Genomic DNA, 22,739 nt, shown 5'->3' on the forward strand with positions numbered 1-22,739 from the left:
ATTGTCATTCTAAAAAGTGGGTCCCAGTGCTAAGAAGTTTGTGAATCACTGATACTGGATACAACACCCAGATTTATTGGCTAGACAACTCTTGGCCTGATCTGTGATTACCTGGGGATTCTAGTCAGTATAACCAAGTCTACAGTAACTCCAGGCCCATGATGGGACATCTCTGAGAGGTCTGAATGATATTTCACAGGCCTCTTCCCTCTTTTTTTTATCTTCTTTTGCATTACCTTCCCTTCTCAAGCCCATTGAGATTTGGAACACACTTATAAACAACAATTATTCAGGTTTGTAATTTGTGGCTTGGCATATCTAGACAATATTTTGTGACCCATGTTATAGGGAGTACACTAGCTCTTCTCAGTAGCTGGACTCTTTAATTCTCTTCTAAAATTCCTCAATTCTGAAACACACCACCCTTCACTTGTACATACTACTAGATGGCAGGCACGCATGTCACATTTGTGCTGCTAATGTAAATGGTCCCCGATGCTGAATGGCACCCTTTCCTACCTTGGATCTTTTAAGGGTTTTCACACTACACATAGCTGCTTCATTTAAATGACAGGTTTGTTCAAGGCAGAAGAGAAGGAATACTAAGGTCCACGCACCCAGGACCAACCAAAATCAGTTCTGTGCCCAACGCAGAAAAATCTAAATGCAACCTTTTCCATTCAGTCACAGTCCAACAGTAAAGTCTCCTGAGCAGGCTTCCTTTGAACTGAATGACCATCCTTGCCTGAGCCTCTCCCTCTTTAGAAAGAAGGGTTTTCTGATAAATTGTGCCCCCCACGCATGCACCCCCCTCACTGCCCAGATCTGCTCCTTATGGCTGCTGCCTCACCTGGGGTCAGAGTAAGGCTGCAATCCTATCCACACTTTCCTAGGAGTAAGCTCCATAGTCTTTAATGGGACTTCTGAGTAGACAGGCATAGGACTGGGCTCTAAGGCTGCCTCTCAACAGTCCCCACCATCACCACTCTGGCTGAAAGTCTCAAGGAATATCAGGTGACCCCCAGCAGGACTTGATCTCTCCTTAAGTTAAACAGTTCCAGCTGGGGAAGGAGAGGTTTGGTTACTGCTGCCCAAGACTTGTCAGTCAGCCAAGACGCTCACTTGGCTTCCTTTGTGTACAGCCACATTTCTCACAGCAGCCAAGAAAACCACCAAAGGCAGAAAAGGTGGACCTAGATTCTCTAGTACAGAGGTTCCTTCTGTTTTTTTTTTTCACTTGCATATCCCTTAGCAGCCCATTTCTATAAACTGTACCCCCATATTAGCAAAATGTAATATAGCTGCTGTTATTTCAGATTTATATGTTTTCAACTACTGATCCATATCTGATCATACAGGATTTGATGAGCAAAAACTAGCAGTTTGGTGGGGCTTTCACAGCCAACTAGCTGCCTTTCTTCCAGACTTGCCAGCCCCACAAGACATTCTGCCATTATTGAATTCTTTTTCAAGTACCCCTAAAGGCCTTGGCAATTACCCGGGGGGGGGGGGGACACGTACTCCAGGTTGGGGACCACTGCTGTAAAGTCTGCTGGAGAAAATGCTGAAGACAAGAGGCGAGCCAGCGGGGACTGAGCGCCTGCCATGGGAACGGGGGAGTGTCTCTCTCCCACGGAACCCAGTCGCCCCCTGTACTGATATCGCAAAGACTCAGGGGGCAGTGGCAGGCAGAGAGAGAAGCAAGACTGCCATCCTATCCACACTTTCCTGGGAGTAAGCTTCATTGACTCTAATGGGACTTACTTCTGAGTAGGCATGCATAGGATTGTGCCCCGAGGCGAGCAGGACCTGGATGCCCTTCCCCCCCAGCAACTTCTCCACGGGAGGGGAGACAAAAGGCAGCAACTTCAGCAAGTGGCGGTGCGGAAAGCGCGCCGGGGGTGGGGCGCGGAGCACGGGGGGAGGGGAGCACCGCCCCGCACCCGCCCCAGCCTGGCGCAAGCGGATTTCCATGGCAAAGTCTCCCCGCAGTGTGGCCAGCCCAGCCAAGCACAGCCAGAGGCTCCTCGCCGCCTTCCCTGCACACCCCGCCTGCCCCAACCCGGAGCCGCCCCCCCAGTCCGGCCGGCCGGGCGAGCGCCGCCCCACCCCCTGCTCCTTCCCATTGTTCACAGCCCGGTCCGTGCGCCCTCACCTACCGCGCGCGCCGCTGCTGCTGCTCCCGGGCTCCGGCTCGCTCTCCGCGACGGTCGCCGGTGGCGCAGAACAGGTCGGGCTGGGGCCCCCGAGGAACCAGCCATTAAAGGTTCCAGGAGGAGGAGGCAGAGGCGGTGGGAGGAGGAGGGGGCGCGGGCAGGCGGCGGGAGCAGCAAGGCAGCGGCGGGAGCGAGGTCACCATGGCCAGGGCTCGCCCGCCCGCCTTCGCACGGGCGAGGAAGGGCAGGGCGCGGGGGCCAGCAGCCCCGCGGCGGCCGGACGGTCCAAGAAGCGGGAACTGGGCGCTGCTGCCGTTCCTCTGGCTGGCTGCTGTCTCCTCCTCCTCCAGCTCCCACCACCAGCCCGGCCCCCGCCGGGAGGGGAGGGGAAGGCGGGCAGTCGCCGCGGTGAAGAGCCCCCTCCAGCGTCCGTGGCTGCGTCCTGCCCTCCCTCGCACAGGCCCCCGCCGCCCTCTCTCCTCCCCCTCACGCAACACAACACAACCACACACACAGCCCCGAGCCTGGCAAGTCGCGGCCCCTTCCCCACACGCGCGGGGGGGGGGAGGCGCCTTGCTCCTGACGGGCTAAGGCTCTAGGGGAGCTGCCGGAGGGGTCGCGGACCTTGTATGGGCGGGTGGCTGCCGCCTTTGCCTTCCCTGCACAAAGAGGCGTGGTGCTGGCCACAAGTGTCCAAAGACAGGCGCTGAAAGGAGAGGTGACTGAGCGCCCAAGCCCAGGCAGAAGTCAGTCCCCTTATAGGCCATGGGGCTGCCTCCCAGGAAAGTGTGCATAGCATTGGAGCCTGGGCGCCCCTTCCTATGCATGTCTTCTCAGCAGTCAGTCCCATTATTTTCAGTGGGGCTTACTCCCAGGAAAGTGTGGCTAGGATGGCAGCCTTAAGCGGGATTCAGCCCCACACACACTGGCAGCAGGGGAGTAAGAGCCCAAGCCTAGGCATGTCTACTCAGAAGTAATTCCCATTACAGTCAGTGGGGCTTACTCCCAGGTAAGTATGGCTAGGATTGCAGTCCTATCCACACTTACCTGGGAGAATAAGTCCTACTGATGATAATGGGACTGACTTCTGAGTAGACATGCCTAGGATTGGGCTCTAAGTCCCACTGAATTCCATGGGACTCACTTCTGGGTGGACCTGCCTAGGCTGGCACTGCATATCTGGCACAGCAGGGAACAAAGGAAGGCAAACCTAATGGTCAGTGGAGGACACAACCTGCTGTGCACTTTCCTCTGAAGGAATATTCAGGCTAGCAGCTCCCACTCTTTTTGTCTCCAGGGAAATAAAACAACCCATTTTAGATGTCTTGTTGTACACCTTTTCCTGGTGGTTCTTTAGTGCTTGATCTCCTCTGATCATGGCACATTTTAAAAATTTGATTCTTTTTTATTTGTTACAGTTCTAGCCCACCTTTCATCCATCATCAGACTCAAGGCAGTATGAGTTTACCAGGCAGTCACTCATCCAGTTACTCATCTAACTTGGGCCCAGAACAAACATGCAGAAAGCCAGATGTTTGAATACAAAACCCATGAGGATTTCTTGATGAGTTTTCCCGCCCCGCCCCCCACAGAAAAAGTAATGTACCTTTTCCACTTCTTAGTCTGTGATTTTTGAGCAGGGTAACCAGACACAATGGAGGACAGAGTAGCTATACCTTTAAACACTGTATAGAAGAGGGAATTTTGGCAGATATACCTTTTAAAACCCATGTCAAGCTGCACCTGCTAAAATTCCCTCTTCGATACACTGGTTAAAGGTAGGCACTGTCTTCCATAGCCCAATCCTATAGCCCTGGTCGCTCAGAAACAAGCTCCAAGGAAAAGGTGAGGATCAGCCTTGCAGGTACCAGAAATCATGCTGCAATCCTGAGCACACTTAGTAGCGTGCAAGACCAAGTAATCTTGAATGACTTACATGGCGGTGAGCATGCTGAGGACTGCAGCTTGAACACCTGAACACACAGTAAAAACAAACAGAAAACAAAAAGTACTGTGTGTGAATCCTTCTGTGCGGCCCTAACCTGTTACACTGAACCAGGAACTGTACTGCCCTTAGAAGGGCAAATCTTCAGGGCAAACTTCCATCCCTTGCAGCTAGCAAGTGCTACTAGAACACATGCAGACACAGAAAATCTGTCAAAGGATGACTGACAGCCCTGGAAGAGAGACTTGCTGCTTTTTCCATGAAGAAACCCCCAAATTGGAGTGAACTTGTGGTAGCAAATTTCATGTGGATTGAAATCCACAGATGTGCTCAATGGATGTATTTTCTCATGGAGTAACCACTTTCGGGCTGGGCTTAAACCTGCTTCGTTTCAGCAAGGTGGTTCAGACTGCACCCATGAAACTATCCTCAGTTTAACATATCTAAACCTTTCCAGAGCCCTCTAAACCAGTGATTATACTTGCACCTTGGGGAAGCAAATCCACACATTAATACTGCTTTTTGTGAAGAAGTAAATTGTTATCTGGCACTTCTGTGCCCCTGACATATATCTTTGATCACATGTTGATGCTAGAACACATGGAGTCCAAGGCAAGCCTTTTGTCCAAAGCTAATGCCTGGAACACATCAACCCCAAACTGGAGTCCAGAGGACACCCTCTTTTTTTCCTGGGCTTCCTCTCCCCCTGCCTTGCTTGGAGAAGCCTTTATACCATACAAGTTTCCTAAAGTGACTTGCTTCCTTATCTGAATTTGCAAGACATTGGCACAAACATTAGAAAATCCTGCCGCTAGAGAAAAACAAGACCATTTTGACTAGCAAAGAAATAATAGACCCCAACCTGTGGAGTCTTCTATTTAACTTTATGCTAATCCAATCTCCGGTACCTCAAATATTAGAAAGGGTGCACATCTGGTGACTACCTGAATTGAGTCTGGAGGAGATGCATAGGAGGGCTTTCTTTGTAGTGGCTCCTTCTTTATGGAATTTGCTTCTCCAGAAGATTCACTATCACCCTTCCCTTTTTTTGTTCCATCATTCCTTGACAACACATTTATTGAACCTGTCCTTTCCAGGTTTTGTTTAGTTGTAAGCTAGGTTCTGACTCTTCTGTGGGATGACAAGGTGCACCTGCTGAAATTCTCTCTTCTATACACTTGTTAAAGGTCCAGCATCCCTAAACTTGAAATTTTGAGCACCCCTGACCTAGACTCACACGACTCAACCAGCACCAGATTTCTGTAACACTGAAGGACAGATGATATACAGTTCAGATGGCTGCAGTTTTCTCTGTCCCACTCTGGGCGCAATCCTAACTCATGTCAGTGCTTTCCAGAACTGGCATAGCAGTGCCAGTGGGCCATGTGCTGCATCCTTCAGTTAGGTGTCACTTACAGAGGCTTCCTCAAAGTAAGGGAATGTTTGTTCTCTTACCTCAGAGCTGCATTCCCTTATTTCGATGCTGGAAAGCACCAATATAAGGAGTTAGGATTGCACTCTCTGGTGTCTGGGCCAATCAGTTTTGTATAGTGTGTCAAGCGGCTTAGGAAAAATTCAAACTAGGGGCGATTAAACACCAACCTTGTTCTAAGGCATAATGTCATTTGTTCACTCTTTTATTCCAGATAATCCATGCGCTGTTTTGCACAAGCATTTCCCCTTTTTGATCCATGTTATCGTTCCAGGTTTTTTTGCTTTTTCGAATGCAGCAGGTTTTTTTTGGACTTCTGTTGGTTGCAATTGAAGTGCACTCCTTTGAAATCTGAGCGTATTTACTTGTAGATTTATATCCTGTTTTTCCTTTCCAAAGTGTATACACAAGCCTGGCTAACCTATGATAACAACATACACCTAAAGTAATAAAACAATTTCACTGCATTTTTTGCCTTATCTTTCCATAAAGCAGTAGGAAAAATGGTGCTACAGTTCTTATATGAAATGCATGGCCAGATGAAGTTTCCCCAGCAACTACAGCAAGTGGCAACTCTGGTAAGGGGACAAGTATTTTGCCTCTCCACGCAGTAATAGCAGCAATGATAGTAGCAGGCACACTTTACAGATTCAGGTGACATTCACCTTGCATCCCCAGTGGTGGGTGCTCTAGTCCAGTGGTCTTCAACCTTTTTTGTGCCACTACTCAGATAGATGATAGTAGGTAGATGATAGAATCTTCTTGTACTTGAAGGAGTATACCAGATGCCTCCCCTTTTACCTGATGGTGCTCCAGTCTAGTGTTCTTTAACCCCTTTCATTCCCATAAGTTGCTGCAACCTCACAACTGAGGCTTTTATGACCCCATTGGGGTCACAACCTAAAGGTTGAACACTGCTCTAGTCAATACTATCAGACGCCTTCCTTCATCAAGCCACCTCCTACAAGAATTCTGTCTGCCATTCAGCCAGATATTCCTAGAAAAATTTTTGTGACAGTTGCTAACAGTAGTCTTCTCTCATAGGGAATGACTATCCAGAAAGTTCCTCCATCTTATGGTAACTAAGCTTCAGCTCACAAAAATGAAATGACATTGCAAACCCCCTCCAGTTTATTCTTGGCTCCACTTCTCTCCCCTCCCTATATAATCTCCTTTGTACCTCTTTTTCAGATTGTGAACCCATATGGGACAGGGAACTCTCTCTTTTGAAGTTCTCTGGATGTTTCCTAGCTCAGTGCATATAGGAAGCTAGTAGCTTCACTGGTGATAAAGAACACATACATATTCTATGGCTGCAGCATTTTTTAAAGGTTTGATTACACTTAACTTTTTCAAAACAAAGACTTTGGGTATATCTGTTTATTAATATAGTCTAATCTTATGTCTCTGAAACCCTTCTTTGACCAAGTTATACTGACCTCAGTAAGCATGGCTAGACTTTTTAGCTGAGGCAAAAACACAGTGAAAGGAGGCAATACAGAATTATAAATGAACATTTTTCTCTCACTCACTGGTCCGTTAGCCTGCCCAATAAAGCTGATTGGTAGTAGGTCAGAACTGATAAATGAGTATTTCTTCATCCGCTCTGTATAGTATAGCATATAGAATTCACCAGAAGGCAGAAGTGGTGATGGACACTAGTTTTAAGTATAGCAGTAGCAGAATGAAGACAGATGTAATATTAAAAAAAAACAAACCAGGCAATTTGATAACATCTCTACCGCTCTAAGCAAATGCACATTTTTCTCTTCTTTTGGCAAAGCTTAGAAAAACCAGTTCTGCAGGATTTTAGCCTTTCAAATAGAGTAGGGGAAAACCAGCTATGGAGAAAATCTAGTACTCATAATGACAAATACACCTCCCCACTTTCTCCTCAGCAGTTTGGGAGCTTTTGAGGTGCATGTGAAATTGTTCTTGTAAGACAGACACATACAAATAAATGTACACCAGTCACTTCTAAAGAGAGAGATATCTTAAAGACCATTCATTATTGTATTTCTTATCAACTGTGCTTTAAGTCACCACCCATGAACCAAGTGAACAGAGGTTTTTAGAAAGCAGTTATTCCCTCCATAGTGTAGAAGAGGGTAGCAGTAGAGTTATCAATAGGTTGTTTTGCTTGCAACACAAAGGTGGACCCCAAGCACATCATTTGATTTTGCCCATAAGAGGGAAAGGAACCAAAATAGCAAAATGCACTTCTAAGCAGCACTGGAATCAACGAGGTCTGTTTCCTGCATATAGTGGCTCTAAAGAATCACACTTGTTTCATATACATGGTCCCAGTAGTTTCATCATGCCTAATTGCATACCCTAACACTTCATCACACCCTTTTTGGAAACTGCTTGGGAGAGTTAGGCAGGTTCTTCTTTAAATAAATTTTAAAATTGTACTTATTGTAAACATTTAATGTACTTAATTGATTTGATTTTGACATATGATGATAAACATTTTTCTTCTTGATGATGTCACTTCTGGCCATGACATCACTTACAGGTTACATTTCTGGTGGGTCATGCTAAACTGTCATGCTAAAACATGGGTCCAGTGCTAAAAAGTTTGAGAACCACTGCTCTAGACTGCATATCTTCAAACAATGAAATAATTTTTCAGGTATGGGTCTTTCAAACTTAAATGAGCACAGTAGTATTGATCTGCATACTCCAAGGTTAGAGTATACATCTCTAAAGCAGTGATTTTCAAACTTTTTCATCTCGTGGCACACTGACAAGGTACTAAAATTGTCAAGGCACACTATCAGTTTTTTGACAATTGACAAGGCATACCATGCTGTTGGTGGGGGGGCTACAACCCCCAATGGCCCTACCAATAAATGACCCTCCCCTAAACTCCCATGGCACGTCTGCAGACCATTCATGTCACACCAGTGTGCTACAGCACTGTGGTTGAAAATGGCTGCTCTAAAGTTATAGTGCCTCCATCTAGTGGCAAGAATTAGTACTTTACAATCAAAATTTCACCAAAACAAAATCTTGGGGGTCAAGCGCAATATTGGAGTCATTTTTAAGGGGCACAAAAGTGTTTGAATAAGACTAGCACTTTCAAGGGGTATTTCACATGTCTGCAGATTTTTCAGAACCTGCCTGTTAACCAAATGATCAAAGGCATGGGAATCCCTATATACACTGGGTCACTCCTGACTTACTCCTATTGCAGTACGTTGAGTGATTTTTTTAGTGGAAGAGTGTCAATACTTGAGTTGGGTGTAGAACCGAACCCTTCCAAGGATTTTATTAACAAAAAACAAAGCTGTTCCCATATGTTAAGATGCTGGGAGGGAACAAGAACAACCAGAGTACAATAATGGTCTAATACAAGACCAATATTGTACAAAAGAGCAAATGTAATTGTACTGCATATATGCTCTTCTTAATATGTTAAAATGAGGCTTGGCAATAAGCAAATAGGATCTGATTATCACAGAAGAATGAGATCGTAAGATGCGATTAGAAAGTACAGAACAGTATATGACATGCAACAAATAAAGTTAGTCGTGGAGTGTGGAATCTCAAATATTGCTACAATTTTTATGTCTTTTGTGTCACACATTTAAATTTTACATTTGGTGGCATAACAATGTCTCTCCCTTGTGAGAGCTACAGAGGGTATATATCACGCCTCACCAACAGTGGCAGAAAAGGTAAAAGCAAGCTTAGCAATGCTAACTCTCCTGCTGCTTTCTATGGTCACCAGAACTAGGCAAGAGGCTTCCATATTTTGGCACAAGCACAATAAGCATTTGTACGTCAGTACAGAGGGAATGGAAGCAAGTAGGACAGTACAGATTATAGAAGGATTTGAACATTTTAGGGAGGAACTGTGGTAGAAGGAAAATTATGAAGCCTATAAAGGGCAGGACCGCATAAAGTTACCCATAACTTTTGAGCACTGCTTTTTCAGAACTTAAGAAAAACACACACACTGAAGAGATTTCAAGACTCCAAATTCTGTTTCAAATGAAGTCTTGGCACTGCTAGCTCTGCAGTATCACAGTTTCAACTTTAATCCTCAGGGGAAAGGTATAAGTATTTTATTTGAAGTTCTAATGTTTGTAACCTCTTCCCAAATTCAACAATCATATTTACAGAAAGGAAAAAAGTATAGTTATACTGTAACCTAGCTGAAATTGTCTGCTCCCAGTCATATGTACCACCAACATTTTGATTAGCTCAGCATATAAGGCAGTGCTGATAATTTGACAAAAAATCAAAATAAATGTTTGTGTTTTCCTCCTTCTTAACCATGCGCAAAACACAAATTGTGAATTATCATTAATAACCCGTTTTTGCCCAGCCCATAGGTGTACACATTTGGTCCCTATTGCATATATGCAACGTTGGGCAGAAATGGCTTAAAAAAAGAAATTGGGAAAAGCAGATTGTTAAGGCACACACTTAATTGATCATAGCCAGTATTCTTCTGCCAATTCCATTAATAATTCCTGCATGGCTAGATATGGGGAACCTTTTTAATGATGTACCACCAAGGATATGAAAAGGAGATTAGCAGAACCATATAGCTCAAGGCTAATGAGACCCAGGTAGGCTAAACCAACCAACCAACCAGTTCTTCCTTTGTTTGCATAAATCAGGGAGTAATTTGGAAAGTCTTTTTTAGACATTTCAGACACACTAACATTCAAATACCATCTGTGTGGTTCAATTAAGGAGCCATATGGAAGGCGCCCTTTACATGAGCAGTATGCTCCTTCCGCTCTCAAAGTACATTTCCATTCACAGATGCATTACTCTGGATGTTATCCTAAATAAAAGTGTAATGAAGATAAATGTACAAATTCACGTATAAAATGGCAAGAATTTTAAGTGACTATGCAGAAAAGACCTTAATTTCAAGAAGTAGTTAATTCAGTACATGAACAAATATTGAAATACATTATCTGTGGAACTCCTTGCCACAGGATGTTGTGATATCTCCTGGCCTAGATGCCTTTAAAAGGGGATTGGACAGCTTTATGGAGAAAAGTACATCACAGTGATGACTGTATCCAACCTCTAGGTTTCAGAGGTAGTCTCTCTGAATGCCAGATGTAATGAAGTGGCAACAGGATACAGGAATCTTCTGTGCTCCCTGAGGCATCTTTGGGCCACTGTGAGATACAGTGTGGACTAAATGGATCCTTGGCCTGATCCAGCAGGGCCCTTATGTTCTAATTAACCCAAACAAAATAAATGGAAATAATTTCTGATTATAAGAGAGGGCTAACATGTTTCCCCTAAAAAGTACCAATTGAAACAGTCCACTCTTTAGGCCTTAATATTCTTTACTATACTGCCTCAAGGCAAAAAACGGAAAGTACACCAAGTGGAAATATGGACGATAGTATGAGCTTTTGTTGGTTAGAACTATTTCAGATGCATTTTCTAGACCAGCACTTCTCAAAGTGTTTGCTATTTTGGACCACCAATTTTTTTCTTTTTGCATCCACATTCATTGGCATGTCTTGGGTGACAAAGAAGTTGGAAGACAGAAGCTCAGAGGCATACCATAAACCGGCAGCCAAAGGTTTGCAGCATAAACCGGCAGCAACTGGTCTGCAGATCACACTCTGAGTAGCATTGTTCTAGATTAAAGCCTTCTTTCTAACTAGTAGTACAATTCCACTATCTTATCAATTGCAGCTTAATGTATTTAATATTCGTCTTTAGAAAGCTGCTTATTAGTTTGTGAACCTTGAAATCATTTTTAGTGTCAAGAATAGCTTTCTTGGTTGTTTGGACAAAGTACAAACACAAGGCTCATACTAAAGACCCCATATTAAAAATGCCTATATTGAAGAACTAAGCAAGATTGTGTTTATATGGGATAACTTTTTAAAAGATGTATTACATACATCTTTACTAAGTTATGGTTCCTAAAGAATGCAAGTATTGCATATGCACCAGTTTTTGAATACTGAAAAATTCTGTCAATTCTGTAGCTGATTCAATTTCAAACCATTCTGTAGCTGAAATGCTTTACATCTTTTAGAAGTCAGATACATGCAATTAGATCAAAATGAAAAAGGCAACTTCTTAGCCTGGATCCAAATGGTGCTTGGTCATGCCCAGTGGAATCTTTCATTTCCTCCCTTTTGAGGGCCAAGTTCTCATACCATACCGCAAACTCTTACTGACGCTTGAAAAGCAATGTGTAGTATGACAAAATGTCACACAAAATGCAGATGCCAAAGATTCCATGGGCCTTGCCTAAGCACATCCTGGTACCCAAACCAGGAGCTAGATCCAACCCATTATTAAATGAGGCTCATCAAATCTCTGGGGAAAAAATGAACAACAATCCAGATTGAAGTACAGAACTTGGAAACAGATTCTCACAGAAAGCAATGAGACCACACAGCACTGGACTTTTACACAAGCTCTGATTGTATTTCAATGTCATTTATTGAGGAGTGGATGAGATACTGTCAGACATGCCAAAGACACTTCACATTCAAGGGCTGGGAGCTCAATGGCTTTCTTCATTGAGTCACTATGCAAGCCTGTTTAAGAAAACTGAATGCGATATTGATGAAGTCTTCATGCTCGATGTTGCCATCAGTTTATAGTCTCTTAATCTACTGATCTGGAGGGCAGAAGGGTGTTCTCTACCCTACAAAAATACTCACACTCCAATACATGTTAACACTAGAGGGTAAAAATGCCTGTTATAATGGGCATCTACTGACTACCTGGTCTTAAAGCTGTCTCACTTTTATGCTTAATGGAAATTCAACTTGTTTCCCTTTCACCATCGTGTGGTTGGTTCATACCATTAGAAAAATACTCTTCAGTGCTACTGCAGGGTTTACAGGGAGCTCCTTCAGTGCTGATGGGTAGAAATTCATAGCAACACTCTTTGGAAGGGTTTCTTCCTGCTGCCACTGCTTGTAGGTTGCAGAATGGCCTACATGCACTACAGTTTTTTTCCTCTCAAAAACAAAACAAAGAAACCTAAACCAAAGGGTAAACGTTTATTTGGAGTTTCTTGTGGGTGATAAGGCCCTTTACGCAGTGTTGAGGAGCTCGTGTATGGCTGCCTGCTGGTCTGCACTGAGCTGTGATAAGCACTCTGTCCACAAACCTCCAGAAGTCTAGGGAATGGAAGAGAAAAAGTGGTTAAGTTAAATGTTCACCTTAATAAACTGAAGGGGGGAAACCACTGGTCTATGATAACTAGCACCATCAGTCTTCTAGACTTTATAATCTAGAGCAAGAGTGTCCAAAGTTTTTGGCAAGAGGGCCACATCATCTCTCTGACACAGTGTGGGGGGCCAGGGAAAAAACAAATGAATTTACATTTAAAATTTGAATAAATTTACATAAATGAATATATTAAAGATGAACTTATATGAATGAATCAAGGTCTTGCAATAGCTCAAGGCCTATATAAAGGGCCTTGCACAAAGCAAGGCCAGCCTTTCCTTTGCTGCCGCTACTGCATCACGGACGTGAAACAGCAAGCAGTGGAGGAAGCACTCATCCCACAGCTCATGCTAGAGGTCAAACAGTCACCCTCACACTGAGAGCAGTTGCACTGGGCCAGTGTGGGCTCCAACAAATCTCCGGAGGGCCAGAGGCTCATTGGAGACTGGGGGCTCCTTGAGGGCCGCAAGTAGCCCCAGGGCTGGGGTTTGGGCACCCCTGATCTAGAGTATCATTGTTATCCGGAAGTAAGAGTGTGGAGATTAGACACAGAGAAGAAAAGAAACACGCAAACCCTATAGGAAAAGAAAAAACCTAATAAAACTAAAAAGAAACCAAATTTAGGGAATTTTCTTTTTTCCTTGCTTTTCGTGCATCTCAACATCTGGTACCCAATTTGAATTGCTAATTATGCACCAAAGTAGATTTGAAATGTTTGATGCTCTGCAATGCAATTGTGACCATTCCTTCTGTGACTTATTACTTCTAAAATGGAGCTTTATGCTATTCACCACATACCAAGTTCCACTACCTCTATTATCCTACATGAAATCAGAAAATTGCTCATATCTATTTTAATGGACACTGGTGCTTTGAAGGGAACATCAGTGCTATATAGTTCTGTCAAGCAACAAAAACAATTGTATGTTAATATTTTAACTTATGTTCACCTGCACTTGTCGAACTACATTAGCGAGCCGTTTGGTGCATGGATCTTCATGTTTGATTGCTTCACTCATTTCACCTTCTGCAATTATACTGAATATCTTGGGCAGGTTAGAGTTGTTGGGGCCCAGGACAATGGGATTATTACTGTTGGAAAAGTGAAGAAAATACCAGTGTTATCCTGCTAATCTAAAGATCAGTTCAGATATGCAGAGCAAAGACCAAACCCTGGTTTTGTGCAATGTGCCCTAGCCTTGGGCATATGCATCCCACCCCTGCCTTCTGCATGAAGGGAGACATTCTTCTAAGCCAGAATCTGTCATGATAGAAGGAAATCCTGTTTTTTTCCAGCTAAATTTTCCAAATAAACCAAGAACTGAAAATGGGATACAATCTATTACAAAATAGTTGATGAAAAGACGACTGCCGATAACTTTATATGTCAGGCCTATACAAAATGCAAGAGTATCAATAACAAAAGCTACCATCACCAAGATGAATTTTATTCAACATATCACATAAAATGTAGCATGAAATAATTCTGCCTACTCCTTCTCAGAAGGAGAAATACAACTAGGGTAATAGTACTCAATTTATTAATTGTGTTTTGAGTTGTGTTCAGGGTATCATTTCTCATTGGGTTCAAGCAAAAATGATAATTTGAGCCAGTATATCACTTTAGAATGCAAAGGTGCATCAAAAACCAAGAGAACAGATTCTCCAAATGTTATTGATCTATTATATTCCACATGTACATTAGTTTTTAATGCACTATGTTACATTAAACCTTCAACTTTGTATTTTTAGCTTGCCTTAATATGCAGATGAAATGAAAATATGCTACGTAAAACAACTTATTCTTTTATGCAAATAAAAGAAATTGTCCCCTCTTCTGTTGTACTTTCTTCCACCTAACAAATGCCTGAAACAGGAAAAAGTATATGCATGCATTCTGGGACCCTACAGAGAAAGTGAGAAGCAAGTTTTGTCCCATAACTTGCTCCAGTTTACTTGCTCCACAGTACTTAATAGGAACCACTGAGACCTGAGGCCCTATCTTCATAGCTCGGGTACTGCTTCTTCTCTTCATAGAATGATGAAGAGTGGAGAACTACCATATATACGAAATACACAGACAAGGGTAACATATTGGTTGACTTAATCTAAATTTAAAGTACCCAAACTTAGATATTGCCAAAACAGCAGCATAACAGATTTGTGCTCTTGGTTCAATACTTAGATATGTTTTAAACAGGATAGATAATTTGAATGTGATCCTATGCACATGAAAAATCTCAGATTAAAGACCTAACACTATAAACTCAGAAGGTTTGTAAAAATACTGAAATACTTAAAAATACTGAAAACTACTGTTACATTAACATGACCCCATTACTGTGTTAAGCATGAATGTTCATTTCTTTAAAACTTGTTTTTGGAACTATTTACATCCCCAATAGTTGTACATACACGCATCATTTTATCCTTCATTCACAGGGGTTCATTCTTCCTGATCCCCATTACCTTTTTAGACAATATTCCCCATAACATAACAGTAGGAAGGAGTGAAAAGGGCAGCACTACCTGAGTTCCCTGGAGGAAGAGTGGAATATAAATACAAATAAGAGAATCAGATTCCTTAAGGAAAGCATTTTTATCCCCCGAGATCAATATGAAGTCACTATAAAAAAAATTACTGAGGGAAAGTGAGCATTTTCTTCTTACCTCTCTATTAGATCACACAAGTAATTGAAAGTATGAACAGCTTCTTCCTTATCTTCACGCAGCGGAAGCCATGATAACCAGTGTGGCAGTACTTCCTCAACATTGATACAGTCTGGCTTAAACTTCATGATCTTCCCCACTGCAGATATGCAGTTTTCTGTTGCATTGATGTTCTCTTTGGTTTTGGCGTCTGTTGATTGAATAACTCTCACCAACAATGGAAGCGCTTCTAAATGCAGTATTTGAAAAATTGCTTTAATTACAATACATGAATCTTTTCAAACAATACAAAAAGCTGGACTAGTTATTTTCCAAATATTGTTAACATGTTTACTGCACTGCACAGTTCACTACATTTACAAGGCAAATGAATTTAATATAAAGTTTCATATGCATTGAACAAAAACTTCTGTCATGTACACAACATGTAAGATGAGCTTTCTGAAATAATTACAACCCAAACCCAAAGAATTCCACATCTACCATAATTATGTGAGATCCAGCTTGGCACTTTTATCATAGAGACATATGATCAATAACTTATTTATATGCGTTTTTAACTAGTACAGAGCAACAGTTAGAATTTAAAGTGCTTTGTTGTCATTTCCATGCAACTGCTTGCTGTACTGATATTTACTTTTGTAGAGCAACCTGAACTAGAAGAGCATTCAATTTACCTATGTTAAAATATTTGCAAAACCATACCAATGATTTGTCAGATCACTTAAGTGGACTGTCACACATGTTTCTCAAAAACATAAATACTGATGAGAACAATGTAAACATTTATATTGGCAAAGTGAGCATGAAATTTAAACTCTAATCTGTATCTAAAATTGTGCTATTCATGATTAAGCTCATGATGATATAAAGGCATATATCTGCTTTTCCAGACATCTTCAGGACACCTTTTCCACCCAAATCTCTGCCCAGGAATCTGTGCCCTTAAGACTGCACACAATTTGAGGCATATTCTACTAGGATGCACACTCAGTTCATGTGAAGTGCTAGCCAGACCTAATTCCCTCTTCCTAGGATTTCTGAAAAAGACAGTTTGAAAACCATTGATCTAAACTTCTGGGCAGGAAAAAGGGCGTAATACTAAAGCCCAAGTTGCATCTCACCAGTAAATTAGCTTCTCTCTATATGGTATGGGGAAATGATACCCTACCACAAGCTTGAAATTTTGATTACGTTTTCAAAGCACAGTTGTAACAATTGCTTCCAATACTAAAATTTATACAGTGCCTTACAGTATTCAAAGGTCTCTGCATACATTCCAACAAGTACTCTAAAAGACCTGCATACAAAATTATTTTGACACATGAATGCATCAGAACGGGAAATGCACTTTGCACTATGTAGTAAATGCTAGCAGGGTTGGAGTGCAGCTTTGGGGCTGCACAGGGAATTGTTGTTCAAATGGGAGAGGACAAGTTCAGTATGAATTACAGTCAAGGTTTCACCATGGATTCCCTCCTGCGATGCTTTTGTAGCATGTAACATGAGTAGGATTATGAGCAGCAGTCACAGCTTGATTCAGGTTTAGCAGAAAACCCTATGAACATTGCATGCCTCACATACCATACTGTGGTGAGAGCTAACAAGTTAGGACCCAATGGTATAGGTTATGGCCTTAATGTGTGGAAAAAATAGCTTTGATTTCTTGACAAAGCAGAATCAGCCTGTTGGGAGAGTAAAGATCATGTATGCTTACAAAGGGTGCACGTAGCAATGGAATGTAAATTGTGAATGTAATTGATCTTTCATGAATCCAACAGGCTCCAATCCACAATCTAAGTAGCAGCCATCACTGATGATTAAGGAGGAGTTCCCCAAGCATGCCTGATATTAGAAATAATCAGTTACTCTTTATATGGAAGGCAGTTTCTTATTTATTTACTGTATTTCTAACCCCACCTTTCTCTCTGAGAAAGGTAAAATAAGTTCCATTTCAGGTCAAATAGGTTCTGTTGAAAAGCCCCAAGATCTGGGATATCAGGAATCTAAATTATCACATTTGAAAGATACTTTGAGAGTGCATACCGGTGCAGAAAGGCTGATAGTTGTCTCCACCAAATTGTGCCATAACTCCAACACCATAGGCAGCTGCTTGCCTAACCTCCGGGCTGTTATCACATACTGATTGTAGCATTGGTCTCAAGAAGTACTCCGCATATTTGAAAGAGGTTGGGCTGCAATGCTCAATGACATCATCAAAAATGCATAAGCCCCACTGCCTGTCTGGCCATGGCCTATGTGGACACTGTAAATAAAGTTTTCAAAGAGACAACACTTATAGGCAGCTTTTCCCATTTTGAAGTTGGTTATCCCCCTCATCCAACCTCATCACATCTAGAGTAGGCACCATGCCACATGAAGTGCCTTGTGCTGCAGCCTACATTGTCATGTCCAGTCTAACTTGTAGTATCTATATGCATTATTTTATTTATAAAATTTTACACCCCATCTAACTCTATAAAGAAAATATAAGGCAGCTTGTGACAATCCAGATAAAGCAATGTAACAAAATATGATACATAAATGTATTCTGCTTTTATTGCATTAAGGACTGTCCAAAATGTTCCACACACACACTGAGAAGCCCAGGCTTGTAGGCTCTGTCACCTCATTGTTTAATTTTAAAATGTGACAACCAACCAGCACTTGTGAAGATCTGAAATACCACATCATAATGATCATGCCAAAAACTGTTTACAAATAAAAACTTGTCTCTTCTTTATGGCATTTAAGTCCTCTAGACACTGTTGCCACCCTCCTGCAACTTTTACATCTTAGTACAAAACATTCTCTAAAGCCCACCAGTTATTGTCAAGGGAAAAATGATAGTAGCATGATAAATTATAGCCAATTAGCTATTATAGTATTTCATATGAATTTGGTACTAAAAAGAATGGATAGAGAGAATTTCCTCTTCTGACTCTCCACAGTGCTGACAATATTAAAATGGTAGGGTAGTCCCATTGTGCCACCCCAAGCAAGTCTATGAACATCCATGATACTTACAATTAAGTTGACAATTTGAGGTAACAGCTGTTCAAACCATGGTAACACCTTTGCCTTGTAGCTGCTGAATATTGAGTGCAAAATATCTGACACTTTAGTCAGGATGTAGACATCACTATCATGCTGATAAAGAAGAGAACAATGGGATCACTACAAATCTCAACCTACTTTAGAAGTGATAGATCTTGTGCGCATATTTTCAAAAACTAAAAGAATGTATGCATTTTCCAGTAATGGGAAATTTAGAAATCTTCATTATATGGCAAGGAGAATAGCAAGGAGGTAGGAAGGAGAAAATGTTCTAGAGCAGCAATTTTCAACCTTTTTCATTTCACGGAACACTGACAGGGAGCTTAAACTATCAAAAAACTGATTGTGTGCCTTGACAACTCAATCCCAATGGCCCTATTAATAAATGACCCACCCCCAAACTCTCACAACACACTTGTGGACCATTTACAGCACATCAATGTGCCATTGCACACTGGTTCAAAATTGCTGTTCTAGAGGCTTAGAGGTTGCATACCACTGTATGCATATTTACTTTATTTAGGAGATTTATACCCCGCCTTGCCACCCTACTTAAGGGCCCACAAGGTGGCATATGACAGTGTTCATTCTCTTTTGGCCTCACACTAGGAGACTGTTTTTCTACAGCTGTCAATTCTTACTCAGCACACACTGTTCTTCCTCCAACCAGCCATTTGCTTTCTTTCTTACTGAACCCAGCTAGTGATATCTACTCCAAGAGTCCTCTGTGTTCTTACAAATGCCTGAACTATCCAAAGGTGAGTTATACAAATGGCCAAGCTGCTTCAGAGTGTATCATTTGTATATCATCCTGCCAAATGACAAGGAGGTTCTTGCCATACATCATATGCATGGTAAGATATGTAATAAAATTGTTATCTGTAGCGGCACTGAAAGGGCTGCCATATCCTTACTTCCGTCTCAATCAATCTCAGAGTGTATCTGGAAGATGGAGGGGTACTGAAAAAATCGATCATGATTAAAAGGTTTCATTAACTTTTATACATGTTCTAAAATTGTCCAGGAACTAAAATTCAGTTACTATTGATACAATTATTCTAATTAAGATTTTAGAAGTGATTGCTCTTGTGTTAATCTGCATTGCTAAGATGACAAACTGAACCAACCCTGAGAAAATACGATCTCTGCATCACAGTTTGCAGGCTACAATAACATGGAACGAAGAATTAGGCTACAGCCACACTGATATCACAGCAACAATATATAAAATATGACGGATTATACAATATTCTCCAAGGGTTTTGTTAAAGTGATCTGGTTACAATGTGAATTTCTGGCATGTTATTGACTACGGTCCTCTATGCAGTCACAGAAACTAACCTGCAACAAAATTCATATGAACCATGTGATGCAGAATAACTCAGCATTTCATGTTTGTGTTATTCTGACAGAATTGGAACAAAATATTTTGTATTTATTGGTAAAACTATATCACACTATTGACTGCACTCAGCTGCAGTGCAGACTGTACAGTCAATATGCAACTAAGCCAGTATGATACAGATTTTGTATGAAGTTCAGAGTATCAGATATACAACTCACTCATAGATTTGCACAAAAGAGCTATGGGAAGACAAAACCTACTGGGAAGGAAGTCACCTTGGGAACTCTTATAATGAAACTGCTAATAAATGAAAGTAAATACAAAGTCAATCTCAAATAAGTTGCAGGAAGCTCCATTCAAAACATTTTGTACCAAAAACTATTTTAACTATATTAAAAATGCAAGTCTGATAAAGAAATTCTGAAAATGCCAACTACAGTAACTGAAAGTTACTAAAAATACAATAGTTTGAAGCACATCTATTGAACCACCTCCTGTGTCAGTGAAGATGCTTGTCCTAGTTCATTATGGCTTTTTGCTCTAATACCAGTGCTTCTCAAATGGACAGTTAACTATTCACCAGAAAAAAATGAAACAGACCAGTCTCGGAGAAAAAAAATCTGGACAAGTGGATTTGCCTCATTTACAGCAGTTGCTTGAATATTTGAAAAATGGAAAGGTCACTAAAGACAACAGTGGATATTATTATGAGCAATCCCTGAGAGATCAATCTACAAGTTTGGTATACTCCTTTTTAGCTAGTGAGAAGTAAACTATAAATGTTATTTTTAGCTGTTGTAATTATTTTCTTTTAATTATTAGTTCAGTTGCTCTTATTTTGTTACTAACTTTGGGAATTTGCTGAGAAATTGAAAAACAGATTAAAAATCTCAAATAGTAACTAACTGGCAACTGACTCTAAATGCACCCTTTTCTGTAAGTCTCTCATATGAATTCTTCTAAAGTAGCAAACACTGCATTATCTGGTAATTCCTGAATAACTCACTTCCTTTATTCTATTAACACTTTCTCTTCCTCTTTCAGAGGTTAAAAAGACTTCCTCCTCAGACATCCTACACCACAGACTGAGGCAAAACTGCACAAGCTATCAACACAGCCAAAATGCTTTCACAATCACCTCTTGGGTCTCTGGAAAACAGACCCAGCAGTTCCTTTCATAGGGAAATAATGTTTGACAACACTAGAACATTATAAAGGACTGCAGGTATGGTAACATGCTTTCCTCCCTCCAACATATTTTCAGACTCTCTCCTAAACAGATCCAGAACATATAGTCCAGAAGACATAATGCCAGTAAAGACACAAAATGGTCCATGTAGTCTTTCCCCATGCCTTGCTTGCCATTATTGCAGGTGGGTGAGCTGAAATGATACCTGAAGATAACAACCCATAGATGAATATCCAGTTGTCTATTCCACAGACAGTATCAAGTATTATTTGCCCACTATGGGTCATATTAAAGTAGCATACCCTAAGGGGTGGAACAGATTATAAGAAATGGATACCGGGTCAATTAAGGTTCCATAATGAGCTCCCAAACAGAACACATTGATTTAATATGGAATAGCCTCTGCTCAAATGCAATCTCAGTTAATGCAAGGCTTTATAACTAATATCTTGAACAGAACTCACCTCCTTCTACTGCTGATTCAAGAACAAATTTAATTCTTCAGAGGCTACAACAGCCAGAATCCTACTGTCTTTAGCAGTGGCATTTTGCCTTTATCTTAAAGGTCCTGGTGAGGGAAAGTCTTCAGATAGGGATACTACTCTCTTCCATTTCTTGTTTTTAGAATGTTCTCTGCACATTCTTAATGTCAAATTTCCCATCACAGAAGGATCTATAGTCTGTAAGTTATGTTCTAAACTCTTAAGGGTTCTGAATCAGGGAATCCTGTACTTTGTGGTGGTGGTGGGGAGAGAATCCTACTGCCTGATCCCAGCTTGGATTCAAAGAGCTACTTAAAAATTCTCAGTGGAATTTCTGACTTATTCCTTTTTTATTTTATAGGCCTTGAGCTATTGAAAGACCTTCATCCATTCATAAAAGTTCCATCTCTAATATATTCATTTATGTAAATTTATTTAAATTTGAAATGTAAATTAATTCTTTTTTTCCTGGCCCTCGACATAGTGTCAGAGAGATGATGTGGCCCTCCTGCCAAAAAGTTTGGACACCCCTGATCTAGGATGAAGCCCCCAGATAATCTAGGATGAAGGACAATGGTGGCATCAGCTGATGGCATGCAAAATATGAGAGAGAAAGCCAGCTTCATAATGGCTATTTAGCACTGTTTCGCTGTCATGACAGTAAGTAAGCAGTGGCAGTGAGGCAGTGAGTGCTTGCCCTTTCAATCTGCTTCCACTGAGAATATGGATGATTTTTCTCTAGCTGCAAGTTTCTCTAGCTGCTGAAATCTGCTGAGAAAAAGTCTGCTACTTTAGTTTGCCTCCTACTGACACAAGAAAAGTATAGCCATCCCGTAGTATGATACCCGAGAAAAGGTATACTGTAACTCCTTCTGCTCTTAAGTTGACACCTCTCATATTCTTTGGTTTTAACCAAATTTGGCCTCAAAACCACAGCACAGCATAAGCTTCCCAAGTGACCCAATACAGGTATACTGCTCCCAAGAGCAAAATTTACACAATAGGCAGTTGTACAACTCTTTCAATTGTTCTAATGCATAAAATGGAACAGTTTATTCAAGTATTCCATCTGCAACAAAACCAAAAGGGAACTTACTTCATCCTGCAGTGACTCTTCAACTTGCTCATCATAGTCTTCATCTTGCCTTTTTGCTAATTAAAAAGTAAATTATATGTTAGTTCAGCTCTTTTCACAAATGTTTAGCTCTGGGGCAAGAAAAAAAAAGCAATAGAGAAGGAGCAGAAGATGAATTATTTGGTAGACCAGTTCAAGGCAAT

At 41.3% G+C, this 22,739-nt stretch overlaps 2 protein-coding genes across 7 annotated transcripts in view; both read right to left on the reverse strand.

The window, feature by feature from the left end:
- The window catches only part of FARP1 (FERM, ARH/RhoGEF and pleckstrin domain protein 1), a 218,205-nt gene extending 215,634 nt beyond the window's left edge, over positions 1 to 2,571 (reverse strand). For 2 of the 6 annotated variants that reach the window (XR_010794078.1, XR_010794077.1), the window contains exon 1: positions 2,160 to 2,571. The gene's annotated coding sequence lies outside the window, so the exon portion shown is untranslated. Of the gene's footprint in view, positions 1 to 1,764; positions 1,785 to 2,159 lie in introns of those variants that run through there. The other 4 variants (XM_066619651.1, XM_066619653.1, XM_066619649.1 and 1 more) reach the window with 4 other exon arrangements.
- A 9,387-nt stretch (positions 2,572 to 11,958) lies between these two features.
- Positions 11,959 to 22,739, reverse strand: part of IPO5 (importin 5) — a 46,027-nt gene continuing 35,246 nt past the window's right edge. The window contains exons 21-26 of the mRNA XM_066619369.1: positions 22,558 to 22,613; positions 18,416 to 18,538; positions 17,435 to 17,654; positions 15,389 to 15,617; positions 13,669 to 13,810; positions 11,959 to 12,666 (exon numbers count right to left, since the gene is read on the reverse strand). Coding sequence (XP_066475466.1) covers positions 12,580 to 12,666; positions 13,669 to 13,810; positions 15,389 to 15,617; positions 17,435 to 17,654; positions 18,416 to 18,538; positions 22,558 to 22,613 — 857 coding nt within the window. The 3' untranslated portion in view covers positions 11,959 to 12,579. The remainder of the gene's footprint in view (positions 12,667 to 13,668; positions 13,811 to 15,388; positions 15,618 to 17,434; positions 17,655 to 18,415; positions 18,539 to 22,557; positions 22,614 to 22,739) is intronic.

This window comes from Tiliqua scincoides, chromosome 3 (genome assembly GCF_035046505.1).
Source record: "Tiliqua scincoides isolate rTilSci1 chromosome 3, rTilSci1.hap2, whole genome shotgun sequence".
Lineage (NCBI taxonomy): Eukaryota > Metazoa > Chordata > Lepidosauria > Squamata > Scincidae > Tiliqua > Tiliqua scincoides.